General features: G+C 35.3%; 1 protein-coding gene across 2 annotated transcripts in view; it reads left to right on the forward strand.

The window, feature by feature from the left end:
• LOC148949658 (uncharacterized) overlaps window positions 1-23,584 on the forward strand; it is a 145,321-nt gene that overhangs the window by 82,391 nt on the left and 39,346 nt on the right. For both annotated transcript variants that reach the window (XM_089093643.1, XM_089093644.1), the window contains exon 3: window positions 14,009-16,846. In XM_089093643.1, coding sequence (XP_088949769.1) covers window positions 14,009-16,846 — 2,838 coding nt within the window. The remainder of the gene's footprint in view (window positions 1-14,008; window positions 16,847-23,584) is intronic.

Consider the following 23,584-nt stretch of genomic DNA (forward strand, 5'->3'; position numbering starts at 1 on the left):
ACTTTAATTCTAAATTTTCTTAAATTCAGTTCCGACTTTTCTCAAAGAGATGAAAAAATTTTAAATTCGGCTCCGAATATTTTCCACGTCAGTTTTAAGTTCACCAGGACATAAAAAAATTTAAAGTTCACTTCTAAATTTTTCCACAGAAGATAGGAATACTATGATTATGATTATTTTCCATGAAGATAAAAAGTTTCACTTTAATTCTAAATTTTCTTAAATCTTAAAAAGACATGAAATATGCTTACGGCTCTACCAATCGTACTCTGTGCTTGTTCATAGACACGACGCGGCTTTTCCACTGATACTCTATTGCAGGTTATCGACACTACCGAGTTTATTGCATGCATCAAATCAGTATTTTTTATGCAGTGGAAGGATCAACACACAATTCATATCTGTAAAAAGTGAAGATGAATTATTCGACGATAGTATGTGCAAATGAAAAAATCGTCGTCGTGTTGAATGATGACAAGGAGAAATACCTGAACTATGAAACGAGTGCAAGTGGAGATCTTATTGGGGATGTATGCATACGTTTTCATGACAGTGAGGAGTTAAATTCCTTTGGTGTACCCAAGAATTTCCATCATGCAAGTGGTGGATATGCGAGAGTAACATTACCAGAGAAATTAGTAGTCAAAGAGAATGCCAACTTAAAAATAATAGTTGATGAAGAGGGACAACTTCTAGCTAATGGTTCTGGTAGCATTTTAGCCGCTGATAGATCTTATCGCAATCTTTCCGGTGTTAGCATTCGAATGAAAGCAAAAGGAAAAAGAAGACATGCATACAGCTGCATCAACATCATAAATCATATCATGTCAATGTGCCAAAACTGCTATCTATGTAAAAATAATGTGACAATAGACAGTGAACTCGAAGGCAGAATAAAAAGGACATTAGCAGACAATATCATCAATGAATATAAAGATGAATTGATGGAAAGTGACGCGCAAGTGTACTAATAATGTATAATAATGTATTTAACGTATTTTTATATTAATGTTCTACATGTCGTAATTTCATTAAAAATATCTAATGTATTATTTTGTTAAGTGTTCATTATTTTTAGGGTATGCTAGAATGTCAGACGTTCATAATATCTATTAAAAGGATCAGAGATGTAAGAAAAATAATTTTAGAGATAATGATATCACTAGCAGGCTCAATTTTTCATAGAAGATAGAAAAGTTCAAGTTCTCTTCTGAATTTTACCAAAGAACACAATTCAATTCTAATTTCACCAGAGAAAATAAAAAGCTTACACGTCAGTTTTAAGTTCACCAAGACATAAAAAATTTAAAGTTCACTTCTAAATTTTTCCGCAAAAGATAGGAAAAGTTATACTATGATAGTGATTATTTTCCATGAAGATAAAAAGTTTCACTTTAATTCTAAATTTTCTTAAATTCAATTCCGACCTTTCTCAAAGAGTTAAATTTAAAGTTCTATTCCAAATATTTTCCCGGAACAAGAAAAGTTCCAAGACATAAAAAATTTCATGTTCAGTTCTAAATTTTTCCGTAGAAGATATGAAAATTCATGCTATGATAATTATCATGTTCTATGAAGATAAAAAATTTCAATTAAATTGTACATTCTCTTAAATTAAGTTTTGCCCTTTCTACAAGAGATCAAAAAATTTAAATTTCTGTTCCAAATATTTCCCAAGAAGAAGAAAATTTCAACTTCGATTCTGAATTTTCTCAATGAAAATGAAATACGCTATTGCTCAGTAATATTTCCCTAAAATCATAGAAAATTTTCCACTTAAATGAAGATTTTTCTCAAAGAGATGAACAAAAATTAAATATTGTTCAAAATTTGTCTTAAAAGATAGAAAAGTTCAAGTTCTTATCTGAATTTTACCAAAGAACATAATTCGATTCTAATTTCTCCAGAGAAAATAAAAAGCTTCCACTTCAGTTTTAAGTTCACCAAGACATAAAAAATTTAAAGTTCAGTTCTAAATTTTCCCTTAGAAGGTAGGAAAAGTAATACTTTGATTGTGATTATTTTCTATGAAGATAAAAAGTTTCACTTTAATTCTAAATTTTCTTAAATTCAGTTCTGACCTTTCTCAAAGAGATGAAAAAATTTAAAGTTCTGTTCAATATATTTTCTCGGAAGAAGAAAAGTTCAACTTTGATTCTGAATTTTCTCATTGAAAATGAAATGAGTTATTGATCAAGTCTATTTCCCCAAAAAAATATAAAAAATTTCCACTTCAGTTGCGACTTTTCTCAAATAGATGAAAAAATTTAAAAGATTGTCCCAAATTTTTAATAGAAGATAGAAAAGTTCAAGTTCTCTTCTGGATTTTACCAACAAACACAATTAAATTATAATTTCACCAGAGAAAATAAATAGCTTCCACTTCAGTTTTAAGTTCACCAAGACATAAAAAATTTAAAGTTCTGTTCTAAATTTTTCCATAGAAGATAGGAAAAGTTATACTATGATAGTGATTATTTTCCATGAAGATAAAAAGTTTCACTTTAATTCTAAATTTTCTTAAATTCAGTTCCGACTTTTCACATATAGATGAAAAAAAATTAAAGTTCTGTTCAAAATTTTTCATAGAATATTGGAAAAGTTATACTTTGATCGTGAATATTCAAGTTCTCTTCTGAATTTTACCAAAGAACACAATTCAATTCTAATTTCTCCAGAGAAAATAAAAAGCTGCCACTTCAGTTTTAAGTTCGCCATGACATAAAAATTTAAAGTTTAATTCTAAATTTCTACATAGAAGATAGGAAAAGTTATACTATGATTGTGATTATTTTCTATGAAGATTAAAAGTTTCACTTCAATTTTAAATTTTATCAAAGAAGTGAAGAAAAATTCAACTTCGATTCTGAATTTTCTCAATGAAAATGAAATAAGTTATTGATCCTTTCTATTTTCCCAAAATAATATAAAAATTTTCCACTTCAGTTCAGATTTCTCTCAAACAGATGAAAAAATTTAAAATACTGTTCCAAATTTTTCATAGAAGATAGAAAAGTTCTTGTTCTCTTCTGAATTTTACCAAAGAACTTAATTCATTTCTAATTTCTCCAAAGAAAATAAAAAGTTTTCATATCACTTTTAAGTTCACCAAGACATAAAAATTTAAAGTTCAATTCTAAATTTTTCCATAGAAGATAAGAAAAGTTATACTATGATTGTGATTATTTTCCATGAAGATATTAAGTTTCACTTTAATTCTAAATTTTCTTAAATTCAATTCTGACCTTTCTCAAAGGTCGGAATAAAAGGTCGGATAAGCTAACCTAACCTAACTTAAACATGGTAAAAAGATTAAATTAGGTTAGGTTATGCTAGATTAAGTTAGGTTAGGTTAAGTTAGGTTAGCCTACGTACGCGCGCGTACGTAGGCTAACCTAACCTAACTTAATCTAACCTAACCTAACCTAATTTAATCTTTTACCATGTTTAAGTTAGGTTAGGTTAGCTTATCATGAGCGCTCATGATAAGTTAACCTAACCTAACTTAAACATGTAGAGATGTTTCTAATTATTTATTAATATTTATTTATACCAAACCTAACCTATTGTTTTTGGTGGTTAGATGAATGAAATGAATTTAAGAAAAATTAGAAATAAAGTGAAATTTTTTATCTTCATGTAAATAATCACAATCATAGTATAGTCATTCCTATCTTCTATGGAAAAATTTAGAATTGAACTTTAAATTTTTTATGTCTTTGAGAAATTAGGAACTGAAATGGAAGCTTTTTCATTTTCATTTGTAAATTTCAGAATTGAGCTAACTTTTTTTCTCTTCTCTAAGAAAATTCAGAAGAGAACTTGTACATTTTGAACTTCTTCGAGAAAACTTAGAATTAAAGTGGAGCTCCATATCTTGATGAAGAATGTTCACAATCAAAGTATAACTTTTCCTATCTTCTATGAAAAATTTAGAACAATATTAAAAATTTTGTCATCTCTTTGAGAAAAATCTGAATTGAAGTGGAAAATTTTATATTATTTTAGGAAAACAGAATTGATCAATAACTTATTTCATTTTCATTGTGAAAATTCAGAATTGAAGTTGAACTTTTCTTTTTCAGGGAAAATATTTGGAACAGAACTTCAAATTTTTTCATCTCTTTGAGAAAGGTTGGAATTGAATTTAAGAAAATTTAGAATTAAAGTGAAACTTTTTATCTTCATGGAAAATAATCATTTTTCCAAATCATTGGTTTCAGACAACACGCATCAACGAAAGACTAAGAAATCTAGCTTAGAAAAGCCCGAAATAGTAATTTACATATCCCAAATCATAAGTTTCAGACAACATTCACCTACGAAATACTATGAAACCTTAGCTCAGAAAAGCCTGAAATAGCAAATTACACACCTCAAATCATAAGTTTCAGACAACACACACCTACGAAATACTAAGAAACCTTATCTCAGAAAAGCCTGAAATAGCAAACTACTCATCCCAACCTATAGGTTTCAGACAACAAACACCTATGAGGGACTATGAATCCTAGCTCTGAAAAGTCCAAAAAGCAAACTACAAATCCCAAATCATAGGTTTCAGACAACATACACCAACGAAACACTAAGAGCCTTATATCCCAAATCATAGGTTTCAGTCAACACACACCAACGAAAGACTAAGAAATCTAGCTTAGAAAAGCACGAAATAGTAATTTACATATCCCAAATCATAATTTTCAGACACCATTCACCTACGAAATACTATGAAACCTTAGCTCAGAAATGTCTGAAATAGCAAATTAGACACCTCAAGTCATAAGTTTCAGACAACACACACCTACGAAATACTAAGAAACCTTAGCTCAAAAAAGCCTGAAATAGCAAACTATTCATCCCAAACTATAGGTATTCAGACAACAAACACCTATGAGTGACTAAGAATCCTAGCTCAGAAAAGTCTAAAAAGCAAAACTATAAATCCCAAATCATAGGTTTCAGACAACACACACCAAGGAAAGACCAAGAAATCTAGCTTAGAAAAGCCCGAAATAGTAATTTACATATCTCAAATCATAAGTTTCAGTCAACACACACCTACGAAAGGCTAAGAAATCCAGCTCTGAAAAGTCCAAAAGCAAACTACTCATCCCAAACTATAGGTTTCAGACAACAAAGACCTATGAAAGGCTAAGAAATGTAGCTCAGAAAAGTCAAAAATTGTAATTTACATATCCCAAATCATAAGTTTCTGACAACACACACCTATGAAAGGCTAAGAAACCTAGCTCAGAAAAGTCAAAAATAGCAAACTACTCATCCCAAACTACAGGTTTCAGACAACAAACACCTATGAGGGACTAAGAAAACTAGCTCAGAAAAGCCCGAAATAGTAATTTACATATCCCAAATAATAATTTTCTGACAACATTCACCTACGATATACTAGGAAATCCTATCTCATAAAAGTCTTAAATAGCAAACTACTCATCCCAAACTAGAAGTTTCAGAAAACAAACACCTATGAGAGACTAAGAATCCTAGCTCTGAAAAGTCCAAATAGCAAACTACACATCCCAAATCATAATTTTCTGACAAAACACACCTATGAAAGGCTAAGAAATCCAGCTCAGAAAAGTCAAAAATAGCAAACCACCCATCCTAAATCATAGGTTTCAGACAACACATACCTATAAAAGACTAAGAAATCCAACTCAGAAAAGTCAAAAATAGCAACCCATACACCCCAAATCATAGGTTTCAGACAACATATATCAACGAAAGACGGGGCCCGGGGAGGTCCTTTGAGGGTCTGGGGGGGCTCTTGAGGGCCGGGTGGTCCTTTGGGAGCTTGGGGGGACCTTTGAGGACCAGGGGATTCCTGCGGGGTTGGGGTTGGGGGATCGGAACCCTTTGGGGTTGGGGATAGAGGACCTCACGACACTGTTCAAATGGAACTTGTGTATTATAACGACCACAGAGTTTCACCCTCAAATCCTCTTCTAAAATCTCTTCAAAAATCATCTTTTAAAATGTCTCTAACTGTTTCGCCGAAATAATTTCCTAAAATAATAATTTGTTCTGAAAAGATATAATAAAGCCTTAAAAAATATTAAAATGGGGGCTCATGAGCCTTTGGGGCGCCGGGGGCCCTTTAGGGGGGCTGGGGGGAGGGGGTCCTTCTGTGTCTCAATGCACAAAAAAAATATTAAAAAATGGGGGAGGGAAGGGGAGGGGAGGGGGAGGAGGGGAGGGGGAGGAGGGAGAGGAGGAGAGGATGAAGGGAAGGTGAGGAGGGGGAGGAGAGGGAGGGAGAGGGAGGGAGGGGGCCCTTTGGGGGCCAAGGGGGGAGGGGGCCTTTGGGGCCTGGGGGGTCCTTTGGAGGTCTGGGGGACCCTTGAGGGCCGGGTGGCCCTTTGGGAGCCCGGTGGACCTTTGAGGACCGGGGGCTTCCTTCGGGGTTGGGGTGGGGTATGAGGACCCTTCGGGGTTGGGGTGCGGTATGAGGACTCTTTGGGGTTGTGGTAGGGGACCTCACAACACTGTGCAAATGGAACTTGTGTATTATGACGACCACAGAGTTTCACCCTCAAATCCTCTTCTAAAATCATCTTTTAAATCATCTTTTAAAATGTCTCTAACTGTTTCACCGAAATAATTCCCTAAAACGGTTTCGCCCAAATAATCCCTAATCGTAACTTCAGCGTATTCTTTTTGTTTTTGGAATCTCTGCGCTGACGCATTTGAAATTACTAAGAAACCTGATTCCCGCGCTAAAACAATTCATCGCTAAGATGTTTCTTGGAGAATTGTTTCTAACTGTTTCCTGGAAACTCATAACATTCGCGTCGAGCATGTACATGACCAAAACAACAACCATAAAACAGACATAAATTGCTGTTGACATCCATAAATGTGAGAAAGTTCCTGTTTTTTCATTCTCACTGACAAAAACCATAAAACAGACATAAATTACTGTTAATATCCATAAAAGTGAGTAAGTTCCTGTTTTTACATTCTTACTGAAAAAAACCATAAACCAGACACAAATTACTGTTTACATCCATAAATGTGAAAAAGTTCCTGTTTTTTCATTCTCACTGACAAAAACCATAAAACAGACATGAATTGATGCTGACATCAATGAAAAACATCAAATAAATTGACCAACACCCATAACCGTCCAAGAAAACATCCATAAAAGTGAGAAAATTCATGTTTTTCAAGTGAAAAAATTCCGGTTTTTTCATTCTCACTGACAACGAACAGACATAAAAACATGCATAAATTATGTAAAAAAAGATGTAGGTGGCAGCAGGGGTGAATCGTGGGGCTGGTACCCCCCTTTCTACTCATAAAATGCCGAAAGAAAACGTTATGTCTACCTAGCCATTACCTTAGACTACTGTACTAAATTTTTGACCTTAAGATAACTTAAGGTAAACTCAAGATAATTTTCCCTATAATTTAGTATAATATTGTTCAGATAAATAAAGATAATTTTAAATATAGCTTAAACTATAGCTGAAGGATAAAAACATAGCCTTCATTTAATATAGCAATTTAAACATTTTTGTTTTTTCTTCTACCAACTGAACCCACCTATCCTTAGACCCTGGCACGTACGCAGGGGGGGGAGCTTCCGTCCCCACCAGCATTAAAGTGCTATTTTAGCACTATTACAGTCGATTTTTTTACTATAGCACCAGAAATTGCTGTGTATCACGCAAATTTGGGCAATTATAGCACTTTAGGAACTCACCGTGGTGGCAACGTTGCTCACAAGTGGCCAATGACTTCACGGCATGTTTTAGGTGGGATGCCGTAAGCCGTGGCATGGGCCACGGCTTATTGAATATTTAATGGTTGTTTAATGATAATTAAATTATTAAAAATATTCCAAGAGTAAAGTGTTTTCAGCAACTATATAAAGAAAACAAGTTTTTTCCCCAATAAAACTAAAGAACGACCTAGGTTTGAAACGGACAGATAAAATAATATTTACGTAGCGCTAATCGCCCCAAAGGCACCATGGCATGTAACGTAGGGAAAGACACACAAGTCATTTAGACACTATTTCAGAAAAAAAAGAAATTATAGGGATTATAAAATCCCTCAACACCAAAAAGTAAACAGATTCCAATCCATCCAATCTCGCTTTTCAAATTCAATTTATCTTTTGCATAAGAATACATCAGAATGGGAGCTCAATTAGGTGGATTAGGTGTAATTAATTCCTCACTTTTATAAAGTTTTAGGGTTTCCGTTGGGTGGTTGCTACCTCCATCAAATTCCCCCTCTCAATGGTATATATGCCCATTCTTTGACTTTTATAAACTACAATTCTAAGCTAAAAACTACTGTTTCTCTAATAAGAAGGGAGCTATCACCTGCTCATCCTCAATGTTGCGCTCCTAGCCCAAATATATTCCTCCAAATGATGAGAGACTTGGGGGTTAATTGCCGTGTCTAAGTCATTCCGTTGGACCTAACGTGGAAAGCCTATAATTATAGCTCTATAAAGCATTTTTCGATGTTTAGCCTCCCCCTTCATTCGCAGAAAGATCATGTACCTCTCTCTCGTATTTAGACATGAATGTGACACTTTTGCAACAGCATTGTTTCTGAAACTGGGAGGATAAATAGATTTTTGGCAGTTTAAACCGATTTCCCATCTCAGAGTTTTGGCTCGACAGTATTTTGAACCTATTTGGGTTAAAATAGTATATAAATATGCGGTATGTGGTAATATAGTATGTGGAAAAACCGAAAGAAATCTGCACTTTGCTATGACCTGATCTCTTACTGTCAACTTTAAATTTCCACTCGGATGAACTTTTCTTCATAGTTTATGATCACAGGCGGATCCGACTACCCCTGAAAAAAAAATTATACTTGGGTGTCAGTTCAATTTTATTTCGAGGGGAGTGTAGTTCTAAAAATCAATGGGGCGACATAATGTTTTGGCAATCACCTCATGGCGCTTCTGCACGCATATTTGATTATCTTTTAAAAAATATATAAAAAAATCCTATATTTAGTGCTTCAGGAATGGGGGGGGGGCGGAAATTCATATTTAAAGGATGAACTAATTCCAATTTTTGAAAATTATATGTACAATCACAAAAATGATGATTTATTTAGTTTTATTGGGATTTAGGGCTCTCTCTGCGTGGGCATATTTTAGTACCACCCTATAATCGCTTAATTACCTTGTTTGATTTACTTATTGCAGCTTCAATCCTGAATGGAAAGAAAACATTGGACCTCAGATATTTTTTAGTAATAGTTATTCTGGAATGTCTAAATGGGCGTCAATTCCCACTGAAACCAAACATTTTATATTTATTTACCTTAATTATATTAATCAATTATATTGTTGATTATGTTTATTTAAACATTCATAAGGTTTTAACTTGACTTTCAGTACAACTGTAAAAAATACGTTTCCATTATTAAAGCGTTATTCAGTTCGGATTTTATTCCATTTCTTCTTGGTCTTGGTTGTTGTATCAAGATTTAAGGGATTTAAAAAATCCTTTGTCAATGAAACTATGATTTTTATTACTTTAAATGCAAAAGATCTATTTAAAAAAAGTTTGGTTTTTTGGCAACTCCAGGGCCTTCATGTTTTATCGATTTAACATTTTGCAGGTGATTGAACCTTGTAGCGGCAAGCTGAAAGAAATCTTGGTTTATCAGTTTAATCATATCTTCCGCATAAAATTCAATTAATCAACAGCACTGATTTTTATTGTCAGATTTGCACACCTGCGACGAAAATGATGGGATAAGAAAAACATTTTATTTCATTTTATGGGTTTTAAACGGTCCGTAAATAAAAGTTTCAAGTCTCTTTGCATCAGTGATTTCATAAGTTTTCAAGAGCCACACCCCTTTGAATCTTGTAAGACATTCTTGAAACCCCTTTATGCCGTGTCTACGTTAAGTGTTTCCTGAAAAACTGGGATGTGCATCTGGGAAACTTGGTTGTGTAGACCAAAGACTAGGGGTGATTTATAAGATTTGAAACTGGCGCTAGTTTCGACAAAAAAAAAACTATCAACGCCATCAAGCGTTTGGCGACACTGTACATTTTTTCAAGCTTCGTAACCGTGTTTTTTGTCAGGAACTGAGTTTTTTTTTCTAATTTTTTTTTCACCAATTTTACCTACTACACTAATTAAGTTAATTATTCTTAATGTTAAACTGAAAAAATACCAAGTGCTGCCAAACACTAGATGGCGCTGATAGTTTTTTAATCGCCAGTTTCCACTCTTATAAGTTAGTCATACTCTTTGGGCGTAGACAACTTCTACCACCAATTTTTTTCGTTTCTGAGTATTGCGCAATAAGGTACCAAAAATAGACGGGTATGCCAGAAAACCAGTTGAGAAGATTGGTTGTTCTGTTTTCTGGGAGTTTTATAAAGCAATAAATTTGAACTGGAATGCACGTGATTTATTTCTCCTCTAGATTTCTTCTTGCCCCCTCCCCACACTAGACATGAAAAATACCTTTTTGGGTATTTTCATTGAAAATATCCTTTTTGGAATTTCATTTAAAAAAAAAAAAATGGAACCCACCATAGATCTTGTAAAATATTTTTTTGTTCCCCTCCCTACATTTCTGTGAATTGGGGCCACTGTTCTTCCGGAAAAGGAATCCTGTGAAGATTAAACTCAGGCTGGAGCATCTGAGATACTGATATAATAGAATAATACACAGGGAAAGAGACTCAGCAAGGGGTAGTCAAGAAGATAGGAAGTCTTGAGAATCAGAATTCGGGGGAGCCTCATCTGCTAAGCCCAGAAGCTTGATTTAAGGCCAAAGCCACCAAAATATTACCTCACGGCTACATTTTGATCTACTGAATTTATTACGATTTTAGCTAGTGTAGACTACTACCTCCCCCCCCCCCAGTATTCCGTCTCAGTTTTCCAGAAAACACTGAATGTCGACGCAGCTTTAGATAAGCTACAAGACCCCTGCTTAAATAATCAATTTATAAATGTATTACATGAAATCCCTGATATCTCTTTTCATGTAAAACTGAAATTCCTTTTAAAATCGGATCTTTCCAAGGAATTTGTTTCTTACGACCAGGTGCTATTTCATTATAGAGGTTTCTTATACAATTATTCCTATAAATTCTCCCGTTCCCATAAGGGTGCTTGCACCCCAGTGACGTCAACTTATGGATATGTATAGGAGGGCGCAAAATCTATTTATCAAAATCCAGGGGGGGGGGGTTTATTCAGTCAAAATACCATAAAAAGTGATTTTTGATGGAAATACTCACCCTAAAAAGGTACTTTTTAAATCAGGGGGGAAGGGAGAAAGTGTAGGAGAACCTCCTCCCTCCCCCCAACTGACATCCCTGTTGCACCCCCTTATGGGAAATCTTCAAAATTTATATATGGTGAAAAATGGTACCCAAGTAAAGACTCTCTTCTCAAATAATAGCCAAAGTAATAATTACGATATTATTTTAAGGATGATTAAGACTAAAATTTTAAACACTGTTATAATAGAAATACATCTTTTGAAGGCGAATCAATGTGTGCTCTACTCCACTGTGGCCCAAAAGGAAGAATCTCTGTGTCAAAATTGGCTTATTTCTTTAAACTAAGCTACTCCCCTCTCCCAGGGAGAATTTTTAAGGTTTTGGCTGTCAAGCTCCTCTAATAGACAAACCAAATGCATTCTCCATTTGGCCGACCTGAAAGCGACATTAGTAGTAAAAAGAGAAGTAAAAAATAAAAATTAATGATTTATTAAAATAATTAAACTAATACTAACGAAATATTAATTTAAGTTTAATTTATTAAACGTTAATTAACGGTTGGTTACGGAGCAGATCAAAACTAATATCTCGAGCTAAGTACGTATAATAGTTAAGGTTAAACTAAAAGGCCCGTAAGTGAAGAGCTATTTATTTTTTAAGCTTGTCTTTAATGTATAATGAAAATACTCTTATAATAATAGGTTTTAAAAAAAAAACTATTGTGTTTGAGCTTCCTAATTTTGACGATACTCTCCTGTGTGGTTGTGAAGGAATAAATGAATCTGAATAACTCAGACTTTATGTAAGTTGATTAAATAAAAAAAACAAGTTTTTTTAACTGAAAGTAAGGAACGACGTTAAAACTTAAAACGAACAGAAATTATTCCGTATCTGAAAGGGGCTGACCCCTCATCAACGCCTCGCTCTTTACGCTAAAGGTTTTCATTGTTTAAAAAAAATAGAGTTGTGAGAAAGTCAAACTTTAGCGTAAAAAGCGAGGCGTTGAGGATGGGTCAGCCCCTTTCATATACGGAATAATTTCTGTTCGTTTAAAGTTTTAACGTCGTTCCTTACTTTCAGTTAAAAAAAACTTGTATTTTTTATTTAATTTTTGAACGTTTTAGAATTAATGCAGGTTTTGATTTTGGTTCACCGTACATGAATAATTATAACAAAGTTTGAATATTAATTTTACTCTTATTTGGTTAAATTGCTTTCTCGAAACCTGTTTAATTTTATTTACAAACGTTTTTATTAGTAATAAATATACGTAACTTTCGAATTAACTTACATAACGAACTTCTATATTCATATATTTTTAATACGTATATTAGAGGGTTCGCCTCTTAGTCAATACCTTGCTCATTAAGCTAAAGTTCTAAATTTGTTCCAATTCTTTAAAAATGACCCCTTAAGCACAAAGGCCGTTATTTAGAATAAATAGCTCTTATGAAAGTACTAAAAAATCTTTGGCTTAAAGAGCGAGGTATTGACTAGGAGGTGAACCCAATCATATACGTAATGTTTTATGTCGTTTTAAGTTTTGATGTTGCTCCTTACTTTTACTTGAAAAACTTATTTTTTTATATACATAATTTCTGATCTTTTTTTAAATAATGCTGGGAAATCCGACGCCCTCTTCATAGCAATGTCCCTTCCCCCATGAAAACTTCCTTCATGGAAAGATCCTCCCACATAACCCCCGACCCACTCCCCCCCGTTACCAGAAAATATCCCCCCTGAAAACGTCTTTATATTTCCCAATAACCAAGACTATATATTAACATTGGGTAAAGTTCATAACTTTCAGCCCTCCCCCCGGCGACTTCGGGGGGATTAAGTCATCATAAAAGACATAGTTATCCTATTTTCGACCCTGCTGAACAAAATGGCTATCTCAAAATTTTGATCTAGTGACTTTGAGAAAAAAATGAGCGTGGGAGGTGCCTAGTGTTGCCCTCCATTTTTTTGTCACTTAAAAAAGGCACTAGAACTTTTAATTTTCGTTCGAATGAGCCCTCCTACGATATTCTAGAACCACTGGGTCGATACGATCACCCCTGGGAAAAAAAAACAAACAAATAAACACGCATCCGTGTTCTGGCAAAAAAATGCAAAATTCCACGTTTTTGTAAATAGGAGCTTGAAACCTCTGCAGTAGGGTTCTCTGATACGCTGAATATGATGGTGTGATTTTCATTAAGGTTCTATAACTTTCAGGGGGTCTTTCCCCCTTTTTTCGAAAATCAGCCAAGTTTTCTCAGGCTCGAAACTTTTGATAGGTAGAACTATACCTGATGAAACTTATATATTTGAGATTCGCATTAAAATCTGATTCTTTTGACGTATCTATTGGTATCAAAATTCTGTTTTCTACAGTTTCGGTTACCATTGAGCCGGGTCGCTCCTTACTTACAGTTCGTTACCACGAACTGTTGGATACCAGACGCAAACAGAATGTATTCAAAGAAAACTAGAAATGTGTGTATTTAAAATGCGTATTAAAATGTATTAATTTGTTCCCTGTTGTTTGTGTTCAGTCAAGGTTTTACAAAATTTTTGCCTCAAAAATTTTAAACCGTCGTTAACTCTAATTATTGAAAATATTGCTGTTATTTTTAAAGGTGGTTTTACGATCTTTGATGGAATTAATGCTCTGTAATATTTGGCTTATTGGGTATTAATGCTGGAATTTTCGTCTTGAAACTACAGTTTAAGTTCTAAAAAAATAACTTAAAAATTAACTTCATTTTTTTTCAGGCGTGGCATATCACCGGATCCACAGATGGTTAAAGTTTTACCCCAGCGCATACCAGGGCAGAAATTGAAGCTAACAGAAAATGGAAATATTTTGAATCAAGGAGGCACTATAAGCGTTCGTAAAATAGAAGCAAAATTTGAAAAAGAAAAACGAAATTTTAAAAGTGAGCCAGATCTCCGTGAGTGCGAACCTGTGAAAAAAACGAGTGAAGCTCCATCAAAACAAAAAATAAGGTCAAGAAAGAAAGCGAGAGCACCTGCACCAAATTTTGGCTCTGACTCAAGTGATCCAAGGGAACGTCGGCCGGTTTCTGAGGATCGGTCGCGTGCGTCTAGTGTGAGCAGCAAACGTGATATGCAGTCTTTAGCTTGTAGTGATAACGAAAGTGACTTTAATGGACCAGTTGTGACTTTACAAAAAGAAACATCATTCAGAACGAAGGAGCCCCAAACTGTTAATGAGAGTGGTTGGGACGAAATAGATAATTCCCAGTTGCGTCCGCGGGTGGCAATAGTAAGTTCTGATCCTGCATTCCAAATGGAGGTGAAAAAAGCGGTGCAAAGAAAGGCGTCCATGTTGGAGAAGCCCCAAACATTTTACTTTGGACAAAATCCTGGAGATATGGAAGTGGCAGTGACTGGTGATGATCAGTTCATTGTTGAGGCAGTAGTTAACAACGCTAAACATAGTTTACCTACTGACAATAGCTGTAGTGACAAAGGGATTGAAAGTAAGAGCAATATTAGTGAGCCATTGCTTCCGGACAATTCAGAAATTGAAGCGAGGCGGGAAAGAATTAACAGTTTTGTAAATGAATCACAGGCAGGGCTATGGAAAGAACAAAACATTCCTGCTCCTCCTCCAGTTTATCCTCTAACAACAGAAAGCGAAGAAGAAGATGATAAAATATCTCTTCATTTAAGACCAACTCTTCCAAAAAAACAGCTGGAGCTTCCCAAGTTTTCTCCCTCAGCTGCTTGGCGTGCACTGAGTGATACTTCGTCGCAAATTCATTCTAAAGTTGTGAAATCTAGTCAGTTACTTGAAGAAGATATTAAACACAGATCAGGTGATTCAGGAATATCCGGTGATACGAGCAGTCCTGCACCGGGGGTTGAAAAGCCTCTTGCTGCTTCTTCTCCTGTCTATCAAAGCTGGGCGCCTGAGCAGGATCTTGACGCTAGTAGTGTGATCGAAGAACATGAAGAACTTGTACGTCGTGGATCTGGGGCTGTAACTCCACCAAAGCTAATTCCCGGTAAAACTAGCATGTTTACGAAAAATCAAGCTTGGAGTGACTCCAGCTCTGCCTGTCAAAGAGCTAAGAACAAAAAGTGTGAAGAGAGTACCCTGCAACAGCCAACTCCATATAAATTCAACAGTATTCGAAAGCTGAAAAGATCTGTATCAGGAGCCGTTAGCTCTGTATTTTCATCAAGAAGTTCTAGTACACAAAGCATAAACAATGATTCACCAGGGAACTGGTACTTGAGTAGGAGTACAACACAGTTGAACGAAAGTGCAGATATTTCGGCTAACTTAAGCTCTTCAATGCCTGCTCTAAATCACGACAATCCTGACTTTGCTGTTGTTCCAATTTCAAATAGACAATCACGAATTATTTACCTTCCTGAATATGATTCACGCAGAACCAGCTCACTTCATAGAGCTCCTAAGCAGCAGGAGTTCGATGTTAGGCGAGCTAAATCAGCTGATCCACTTTATACCCATAACAAATCTAAGGCTATGTCATCAAATTCTGTTTCAAATCTTTTAACAAGTGAACAAAGAAAGGCAAAAAAATTCACTTTTAAAAGTACGCTCCGAGTAAATGAGAGGAAAATGCTTGAAGAAAAGCTAAGCAGAGAAGCTGAAGAAAAGGAAAAGAAAAGGCTTGCCGAAGCTGAAATAATGAGGAGAGTAGAAGAAGATTTTCAAAGAAAAAGATTTGCAGAGCGAAATAATGTCAAACAACAACTTCATATGCTTCAGACAATAGAAAAAGAAGCGGAGAAGTGTTCATCACTCCGACGGGAAAGAGCGTCAGCTGTGAGAAAAGATAGTGGCTTTCGAGACCATTCTCTGTCAGAAAAAAATAGTGACGACAGTTGGGAACCTGTCCGAAGAACCCCCAGTGGAGAAGAAAATCGTTTTAACGATTTCGAAAGAAGCCCTAAGGATGTACCTCTAACCCAGAAAAAATTTAACCATACAAAAAGTAGTTACCCAAGAGATCCGACTATTGACTATAGTATCAATACGAGCGATTTGTCACGGTCAAGTTGGGAAGAAAAGACGAGGCAGGAGCCTGACGGTGCAACAAATCCCCCACCTGCGCATTTTATTCGCAGAGAAAATTGTCAGTATCGAAAAGATGTTATTTCGGCATCGAAAAAGAGAGATGGTAACATTGATGCAAGTAGAATGAAAAGGTCAATGGAGAATGTTCTTCGAAAACCACAGAATAAAAAGTCTGATATTCCATCTAAACTTGGAATCCCATTGTCAATGAACCCAAGACGGGATCTCAGTCCAGATCGAAAAAAGTCAATTTATAAGCAGCTCTCAGAAATAGTTGATGATGACAAGTCATCTCGGGCACCCTCTCAATTAAGTAATTCACAGGATCAAAGTGACTCAAGGTCAATGAACATGTCACAGTCAATTTCTCCCCCTAACTCAGGATCCTCAAGAAGTCGAAAAATCCGTGATTTAAAAAAGCCAAGAAGACTAACTCAAGAGCTTTCTGAATACAGAGAAGATAATAGAAGAGAATATAAGGATTATCTTGGAAGAACGTACCTGGAATATTCCCCGCGCCGACCTGTCTCTTCCGGGTAGGTACCCACTTTCAAACTTGATGGTTTTATTTTCTGTTTTTTATTTTAACAAGAATTAAACTAATTTAAATTGGAATTAAGTTAATTCCTGCTTAATAAATTCATATTCAAGTTAATTCCTAGTTGAATTAATTCGTATTTAAATAGCAATTAAATTAATAAATAAAGATAGGATTTAATTAATTAAATAGGAATCTAATAGCGTCACTGAGGTTATTTTGTTACCCATGACATGCATAAATAAATAAAACAATCTTAGATTTAATTTATTAAAATTTGTATTTCTGTTAAAGGTGATAAAAGGTAAAGAACACAGCATTGGACCTTACAGCTCCTACCGGTGGTGTTTATCTCCGTTTCAGGGCCCTTCAGCCAGGAAGTGCAATGGGGGTTTGGAGGCCAGCCATCCTGTGCTTTCACACACCCTTCCTGCTTACTTTCCACATATTTCTCCAGGTACCCTTTTACAGGCAGATCGAATCTGCCTGAGCTTAAGCGGCGTTCACATGCGTTTCTAGTCAGAATCCCATGTCTAGACACGTGTCTAGCCAAACTTCAATGTCTAGGCAACGACTGTTCACAAGTAAAATTCGGTGCTTAGCTAAAACTACAAATTTAGTTTCAAATAGACAACGATTGGCTTCTCATTTCTAGCCAATCAAGAGAGCTTATGCGGGTAAAACTTTCAAAATTGTAATTCCTATTTTTACTGTCACAAGATAATGGGTGAGATAAGCCAAACAATTGTCTTAGTGTGCTTCACTAGTATGTCTGGTGTTGTATATTGGCCTAAAATAAAAAAAAAACAATTAATAAGAAAACAAAATTAAATTTCAGTTTAAAAATGTAAACATAGATGATGAAAATATTGGAACTTGAAACATTCTGATTGACTTTAATCAAAAATCCAAGACATTGAGTTCTAGAGTCAAGAACTCAAAGTCTAGCCAAGTACCTTGTCTAGCATGTCTAGCTAAGCACCGAATTTTACTTGTGAACGGTCATTGCCTAGATATTGAAGTCTGGCTAAACACGTGTCTAGACATGGAATTCTAGCTAGACACGCATGTGAATGCCGCTTTACAGAATCACGCCACTGACCCCCGTTCCAAACCAAAAAAAAAAATGACACCAGGACTGGAACCACTGTACTCACGAACTAAGGATTTCAAGTTTAGCGTGCTAACCACTCGGCTAGGACTAGTTTAAACATGTAATTTAAACATTTAAGCTATTTTTGGTTTAACCAGAATACGCAGTTTCTTTCGTTTTCAAATTAGTTTTCATTGACTATAAAATAGTTGCGGCTAGGTTAGGATGCAAAGAGTAGAGTTTTATTATTTTTTTTTCTGTTTTGTCTATTCACGTATGAATATTGTTTCTTTTGACAGAAGTGGTTTCTTTACCTTTGAGCCAAAGAAAAGAACATGAACAAAAAAGAAAAGAAATAAATACAACCACTATTTTAATTTTAATTAATGGTAAACTTTACAATTCTGATATTTAAAATTAGATTTTGTTGTTTTTCTTAGCTTTTTGATCTACATATTGCATCAACCTAAAAAAAAAGGTAAACTGAACTACTAAAAATTTTCAGAACTACTCCGCTACCACTGAGAACGAGGTATTTTCTTTTTCGCTATTAACCATAGGGATTAGGGCTATGTTAAATATGTTTGTTTATCGTTTTTAACTATGTTAGTCTATCTATCCTTCCAGTGATGCCCGGTGCATCGAGCATGAGACTCTCCTTCAGCATTGGAGGATATGAGTCCAAGCAGCTCTGTGGTAACCACAGTTTATATAATTAGCAGTATGATCATTCTCTATCTCACCCATTATAAAAACCCGTACCGGGGTGCGAGTGCTCCGGAGAACGTTTTTGCAGATATAAACATTGGCGGTATCAGATCTTTTCACGGGTAGACAAGTCAGATTTCTTTTGGACACGAAACTTGGCTTCAACGTTGGAACACTAATTTTGAAGAAACTAATTTTAAATTAATTTTTTCCAATGCATACATGAAAACCGGTAGTTAGTAGTGTAATGTTATTATTAGATTTAAGGTGCTTTTGCTGGTAATTTTACATCGACTTAAATTTATTGATGACATCTTTTCATGGATTTTGACTTTTCTATTTGGTTGATGGTTTGGGTATACTGTTTGGTCCTATGTAGTTGGATGGATGTGTAAGGTGAGAGCCTCGTTCAAGTGCAAATTTGTCTCAATTGCTGGATTAGGACTACAGTTTTTTTTTTTTTTTTTTTTTTTTTTTTTTTTTTTTTTTTTTTTTTTTTTTTTTTGCCAAGTAATTACCTCTTAAACATAATATATATATATATATATATATATATATATATATATATATATATATATATATATATATATATATATATATATATATATATATATATATATATATATATATATATATATATATATATATATATATATATATATATATTTTTCTCAAAGGGAAATTACGTAGTGGGCATGAATGTAGCCTTGCTGCTAAATTAAATATAGTCACTTCCACTTTTCATATCTGTTTATTGATATTGGTTTGATTTTTATTGTCTGTAGTACTGAGGAGCTCATTAAGGAGATAATCAAACACAAGTTTTAAAAATTTTTACCCCTTTGTTCAAAAAGAGATAATCAAATATTTAAACTACTAAAACTAAAATAATTACTTGCTAGTTTATTTTCCTTGATAGGTACTTCTCTCGATTTGGAACAGTGAGATGGAACACTTGCAAACCACTTGGCTGGCTCACCAAGTTTTTTTCTGCTTTCGCAATTACGAATAATGCACTTGGTAACCATCTCTCAGTGATTGACGAAAACAGACTAATCCGCTAATACAGAAATAAGTGGGAGGAGCTTTTTGTTCGCACCGAGAACGAAGACCAGAAATGATCTGCGATAAGCTTACTGTCTATAAACTGTGGTGGTAACTAATGATTGATACCAATGGTAACCAGTGATGCCCAATAATTTTTATCCTATATCCAATGTTGCCACTGTAGATTTTCAGAAGCTGTGAAATAAATGCCATAGAACCTGTTAAACTTCGTCAAAAATGCGTAACCCAAATGGATTGGAAATTCCAAAAAGGATTATCACCAGGAAGGGAAAGTTAACAGTGTCGATTAAACGGCTCTTTTTGAAGTTACCTTTAGTTATGATCAGGGTTGTAATCGCCATGACAATCCATGAAACATGGATTTTTCATGTGATGACATATATTTTCAGAATGCCATGGATTTTCATGGATAATGTTTTTTGAGGAAACGACGATTTTTGAGGAAAACGTCGATTTCTTCCATCTAAAGAGCAAAAAAGAATTGAGTTTATTCTGGCTCGTTCAAAATGTAAACTTCAGTCTTCATTGGCAGATTCCAAAATAGAGTTACCTTTCAAAAAGGCTTCAAAAAGAGTTACCTTTCGTAACTTTTTCTCGTTCCATTCCGCCCAAAAGTAATTATGACGGGAACCTGGGACAGGCAAAAAAGAAAAGCTGAAGCTTCACCTTCCAGAATTTTCGGATTCTAGGTGTCCTGGATAGTGAAGACAGCCCAAAAAAGAGCACTTAGATACATTTTTTGCTGTCATTTTCCAACCCTTTTCAGAGCTTCCAGTCGCTATGACTGCGTTCTGATCCTGAACTGAAGCCCAGAAGCCCTCTCAGAATCTGGAGGTCCCGGTAGGAGAAAATCCAGGATAGGAAGACTCATTCTTACCATGAACGGCCATAGTTTCAAAATTTCATGTTGATTTTAAAAATGCCGTCACAAATGAATCAAATCAGGGGGAGCGGTTTCCCTAATGAGGACTGTCCGAGGCCCATCTATTCAAGAACAATCCGTCTGAGGAACAAATGCAGTGGCGTCAGTTTACGAAAATTTAAGGAGGAGGAATTTATTTTTGAATACCTAAGGGGGGGGGGGGGCAAATTGTTCTTTTTCTTCAAGTTATTTCCATGAAACTACCAAAAAAGGCTATTTTCTAGCAAAAATACTCTTAAAAAGTAAAAAAAAAGTATTTTAAATAAGAGGGGGAGAAAGAAATCAAGAGGACCTCCTATTAAAAATAAAGTATCAATCTGAATGCTTGGGACACGCTCTATTGAGCATCACATCTGTCTTTTGAATGTTTACTGCCCCCCCCCCCCGAAGTTTTGGTAATCGTGCGCAGATTTTATTGATAACTTGACTATGAATGATACTTCGTTACTATGAACTAAATTCATATTACACTACCGGATCTACATCAAGAATTAGTGCATATGCAAAGGAGGAGCTCTTTGAACGAGTTCCCTTCGTCCTCTCTCGGAAATCCCGAGGTTAGTTACAATCGGATGTCCTCCGACAAAACACAGTGTCTACATCTGAGTAAGTTCCGAGTAAAACACAAAAATTCTGTTTTTTATGCTACTTCTTTTGCAAAACCATTTTCAGTGTTTTGAAGTATTACACAAATAGAAAATAATTTACTGACTCCAACAACAAAGCCATCGTATTTTTTAAGACGTAGAAAAAAGTAGATACTAGGTTGTCAGTGTTTTCCTAGCGAGGTCAACATGAAATTCAACTGACAGAACCTAGTATTAACCTTGTTTGCATTTTAAAATAATGTTAGCAATACTCTAACACCTTCTAAGATACCAATATAATATACGAATATAAGGGTGTTTGAACAAATGTACATTCTGATTTCTTTTTTTTCTTCATTGGGGTCATCTTCGTCTATTGTCAAGTCTGGAACAGATGTGACCGGAAGGTTTTTTCCGAAATTGGCGTCTTTTGCTCGGCATCATTGGGAATAATTTCTCTACAATGGTGTCATATTTTTCCTTTGGACCAGAATATCCGAGGATGCCAATTTTCCCGAAAAAATATGATGCCGTTTTCGAGAAACATAAAAATTTATTGAATATAATAAATAAAATGCGCCTTGGTGTTGCATCTGGGTCAGGTATTTTCTTTTGGTCGAATGACTTGGAAGAAAGTCAGAAATCTCAACTTCATCATCCTCAAAGCTGGTGTTATAAAATAGATTTCAGGGTCCTTTACGGAACTCAGCTTCAACAGTGTCTTTTAAGTCAGGCAGCTTGACCTTCTTTGTGCTAGCTCTCTTTTTTGAGGTCCAGTTTCGGAAGGAACTGTCCATTGTGATAACAGTTACTCCTTTCCTTGACCCACTGACACAAGTAAAAAAAATCAGCAAAATCATGTATCTTTCCCTTATTCTTCACCTTCGCCTCAATGTTGCCGTGAATTCCATCAGCTGTGCACTCCGGCTGAAATCTTGGTTGACTATTTGTACAAGGGCTGTGTACAAGACCGAGTTCTTCTTCTGGCATGAACGATTTTCCAGCTACAATATGAACACTCTGACCTCTTTTTTACTTGTTGCAGTTATTACTGAATATAGAAAGTCAACAATCTTCTCTGCTCCCCTGCCTCTTAGTTCCTCATGCCACAGCACACAGAAAGAGTTTCCTGACCCAACAGATCCTGGATCTTTCGGATGTATCTTCGCAAGCGTCTCGTTGAAAACTACCAAACGACTTAAAGAAATGGAGTCCTTATTTCCGGAAAGCACTGGAAGTAAGATCACCTTCTGAAAGTCCACTGCGTATACTCTTTTATCAGGACTCTCGTTTTCGCTGGCATCTTCGTGATACTTTTGGGTACCGTTTCTAGCCATAACTATGTACAGCAAACACTCGTGTTTCCAAGGACTTTCGAGTTCCTGATCAGGCAGCTCTTCATCATCTACCTCAATAGCATTGCCTTTTTCTGAATATCGCTCACTTGGTGGGCGAGCATCATTCACTGGCATTTTCAAAGAGATATCCATGGTTTTCAGAAGTCGCCTGTGTGTTTCAACTGAGATACGAACGTCAGGGTGTTTTTGTAAGAACTCATGGAACATGAACTAGATACTCAACGAAGAAAGTAAGTAGTTTACATTTGGTGCATTATTCTTCGGTAGTGTGGGGTATATGGCTTGAAGCTGTTGATATGTGAAGTAATTTTTTCTTTGATTTCTACTGAGATCTTGTGCAGAGGCGCTTTTTTCCCCGACTTTCACGGACTTTCTGACCAACTATGCTACTTTTTATTTTCCTACACAAATCGGTAATAAGTGCATCCGTTCGTAAGGCAAGGGTGTTTTGGAATGTTTTCTTGCATACTAGGATTTTTGTTTTTGTTTTTTTGTTGGTAAAGCTTAATTTGTCAGATACTAGGTTTTGGCGTAGATGTCAGTTTGTAATATGTACATACTACATGACGCGAAAACAAAGCTGATGTCTTGTGTAGATACTAGGCGAGATAAAAAAAAAAACTAAGCATCGGAGAATTATTTCATTTGTACCATTGGATTCCTCGTTGTCTAATTAACCGGGATCCACTCATAACAAAAATTCCATTTTTGTAGATACTAGGTTTTGTCAGAGGACAGCCGCAATTTTCACTGTAATTTTTAATATTTTCTGGATGCTTTATGTTTTTCAGGATTCCTCCTCCCCTGAAACAATTAAGAATTCCTAATTTTGTCTCTAATCCAGACCCAAGAATGAGCTACCCTTTTCATACTCTTTTCTATTATTGTCTTCCGCTATTTTTTTATTTAATTCAAGGTAAGATGCAACAATGGAAAATAAAAGGAAATACTGTTTTATTTTTAACCTAACCCGACATCAGGGTAGTAAGACCTTGGGCCT

Source organism: Artemia sp. Qi Xiang Cuo, chromosome 8, assembly GCF_049724085.1.
Source record: "Artemia sp. Qi Xiang Cuo chromosome 8, ASM4972408v1, whole genome shotgun sequence".
NCBI classification, from domain to species: domain Eukaryota; kingdom Metazoa; phylum Arthropoda; class Branchiopoda; order Anostraca; family Artemiidae; genus Artemia; species Artemia sp. Qi Xiang Cuo.